The sequence below is a fragment of the Aaosphaeria arxii genome (genome assembly GCF_010015735.1).
Source record: "Aaosphaeria arxii CBS 175.79 unplaced genomic scaffold BU24scaffold_7, whole genome shotgun sequence".
Taxonomy (NCBI): Eukaryota; Fungi; Ascomycota; class Dothideomycetes; order Pleosporales; genus Aaosphaeria; species Aaosphaeria arxii.
The window spans coordinates 740,801-743,986 of record NW_022983480.1 but is presented as its reverse complement, the minus strand read 5'-3'; the positions used below and the strand labels follow the sequence as shown (position 1 = coordinate 743,986).

General features: G+C 47.9%; 1 protein-coding gene across 1 annotated transcript; it reads left to right on the top strand.

The window, feature by feature from the left end:
* Window positions 1–663: 663 nt before the first annotated feature.
* On the top strand, window positions 664–1,371 carry BU24DRAFT_256998 (uncharacterized protein). Its single transcript, XM_033522454.1, has one exon. It carries the CDS (start codon window positions 759–761, stop codon window positions 1,122–1,124), a length of 366 nt encoding a protein of 121 aa, XP_033381022.1. The 5' UTR covers window positions 664–758; the 3' UTR covers window positions 1,125–1,371.
* The last annotated feature ends 1,815 nt before the right edge of the window (window positions 1,372–3,186 follow it).

The following is a 3,186-nucleotide window of genomic DNA, read 5'->3' as shown; positions in this document are numbered from 1 at the left end:
GAGAGAGGGGAAGGGGGAAGAAATGGTCATTCACGTGTGCACTGTGGAGACTGCACGCTACTCGTACCCAGTAGGTACCTTGCTTGTTGTATAGTTAATACTGAGGCAACTCGGAGAGACAAAGGACTACTGTGTAAAGACAAGAACATGCACGTGGATTATTATTGTTATTATTGCCATGTCGGTCGTGGATTCGTCCACAGGTGGCATTTTATTCATTCGCTGGCATGATTGATTGAGCTGGCTGGAAAATTTGAAGAAGCACGATGATTGATTGCTGGCTCAGATCAGGCACGCAGCGCGCAGGGATCGTTAGGTAGCGATGGATGAAGGGAAACGATGTGGCCATGGATGGATTTTTCTTCTCTGCTTGAGAGGGATCCGGATCGGTACTTATTCGATATGAAGATACATACGTGGAACATGATGTGCAGTACCATGGACGGTGGGTGGTTAGTTGTGTCTTTGTTATATTTTTGCTTCGCTCTGTCTCTGTCTCTGTGCATGTATCACCTTGTCTCTCTGGCTTCCTTCTGTGTGGCCATCAACTGTTCTACAAGTCAGTAGGTTTGTCGTGCAGTACCGTACAAAACTGGAGCCTGCTATTTGTAGACCTGACCTGTTCACCCACCACGTAGCGTAGGGCAGATCCCAACGCAGAGGAGCCCATCCCCTCGTTCCCTTTGCCTCTACTCTGTTCTTGTCTCTGTGCTTGTGTGTGCGTGTGTGTCTGAATCGTAGCGAATCATTGTCAAGTGATGATCAACTTTCGCACGCGCATACACACAGACACACACGCACGCACAGGCGACACGGACACACAGACACCTACCCGTATTGCCTGCAGCCAAACTGGTGGGCGGCTGGTCATGGACTCATGGCCCTGGTTCATTGTCATGGACATGGTCAGGGTCAGGGTCAGGTTCATCATCATCATCATCGTCCTCATCATCGTTGTCGTCGCCCGTCGGTCGACATGGAAGCCCAAGCTCCAACCCCGAATCGGAACAAAAAAGGAACGACGTGAACTTATCGATCACGCCTGTTCCTCCGTCTCTGCTCAAACGATGACCTTTTTCCTTTTCTTGTCTTCCCATGGTTCTGTATCTGGTAGAGCATGGTAGGACTAGGAGATTAATCTGGCTTGCAAATATAGCAATGATGACGATCTTTTCGGATTGACCGCCAGCGCCAGCACCAGCCAGCACCACCACCGCCGACGCCGACGACCCGCCGCTGGGTTCCCCGCCCGGTTGGTAGCAGTAATTAGTTAGTGTGAAGTGTGCACTGTGCAGTGAACAGTGACCGAGTGACTTCAGATATTGTAGAGCGCGCCGCCGTCGCCCGGAGCGCCGACAGCAAGCATGTAGCTATGTAATCCATATTAATGGATTTGGTCGGACGGGCATTGCGGCGTTTAGCAGTGGTGGTTATCAAGTGTATGTACCTCGTACAACAAAGCATTATTGTTACAAGGGAGATGTGGTTAATGATTCTGACTGTTGACAGCAGTGGAGCTCCTTAGGAGAGCGTCGGAAGTACAGAGGCGATATCATTGGTGACTATGTTGTTCCGACATTCATTACTGATCGAACACTTCATTGGTAGCACGCAGTAGTTATGTTGTATGAAGAGAATGTACGGAGTAACTAATAGAGAAAAGGAAGAAAGAATCGGAGTAACAGTACCAGGTACCTAGGTACGCGGAAGCATTAGCAAATAGAAGCAGGAGTATAATAATGGAATAATAATGGGTGTGCATAGGTAATGAACCGCCACCACTCTTATTTGGTCGGCGGATATGGATATGGGAACCAGTAAAAGCATCATCCCAGAATGGGATCAGCCTCATGGCCCCATGTGGTTCGGATTGAGATTCAGGTCAGTCCAGATTCCCCGTTTCAGGACGGTGGTCGAGGTCAAGGTCGAGGTCAAGTCATTCAAGGTGAAGAGTCAAGGACTAGCTAGGTAGCTACCTCCTAGTTAGGAGAAAGGCGAAGGCGAAGGCGAAGGCGAAGGCGAAGGGGTAGAGTAATGGAATAATGGAATAATGGATAATGGATGGAGAGAAAGAAGGAGGAAAATGACCCCGTGCGTTGAATCACAAGACCTCAAAAAAGCTACAGCTTGCATCGTCTGCGCTAACTAACAGGGCGCGCGCCCCCCCAGCTCATGGCACTGGACGGGTTCCATCATCATCATCACCATCATCATCCTCGTCCTCAATAATTCATACAGTACAGTTTCATTCATCCAAGCATTCATTGTTGATTCATCCATTCATGCGTGTCATGATCCATGATCCATTGGGAAACGTCCCATCCCATCCCATCCCATCCCATCCCATCCCATGCCATTAAAAGTAACACACACAACCTGATTAACCATATCTGTCCAATCCCCATTCGACCCATAATACCTGTACCTACCTATGCCTTGTTACCCATACCATACCCATGGGGCCATATTCCATCCCTAATGACTACCTAATACCTCATACTCATACTCATACTCATACTCATACCAATAGCTACTCATAGTCGTAGTCGTAGTCATAGGCTCCCATCACTACTCACCAGAACTACTATTGTGACTACCTGACTATCTGATTGTCTTACATGTCTGAATCACCAAGTGCCTTTGTCCATAACTATGTGAATCTACAATTTGCATCTCATTTCTGCCTATCCCATTACTGCTTCAAACAATATACCATACATACGACCAGTATACTGACAACAAGCTATTGTGCCACCAACCAAGCTAGACTCGAGAGCCGCTGCAAATCTTCATGTCATTTGCTTCTTCATAACTGCTACTGCTACTGCTACTCGTACTCTTCCTCCTGTTGGTCATTGTTGTTGTATAATCTCCATCAAATAACCTCCTCCCGGCCAATCCTTGCCCCATCCTACTATTCCTATTCCCTCGAACCACCCGCCACCTCGACTTCTTCTTCTTGTTCTTGTTCTTCCATTTCATAATCGACATAATCCGACCTGTTAAACTGCCAAACCTGCCACTGCTGCTCTGCTACGTCTACGTTGTTACTGCTACTGTTTTCGTTGTTGTTGTCGCTGTTTGGTTGTTTGATTGTTTGGCCTGTTGTTGTTGGTTCATTACTACCACTACCACTACCACCACCACCACCACCACCAAGTCTCGTTGCCCTCCGCCTCTCTACTG

Bases quoted from the DNA above. Each gene is read 5' to 3' on its own strand.
- BU24DRAFT_256998 (XM_033522454.1), top strand. From the start codon at position 759: ATGATCAACTTTCGCACGCGCATACACACAGACACACACGCACGCACA.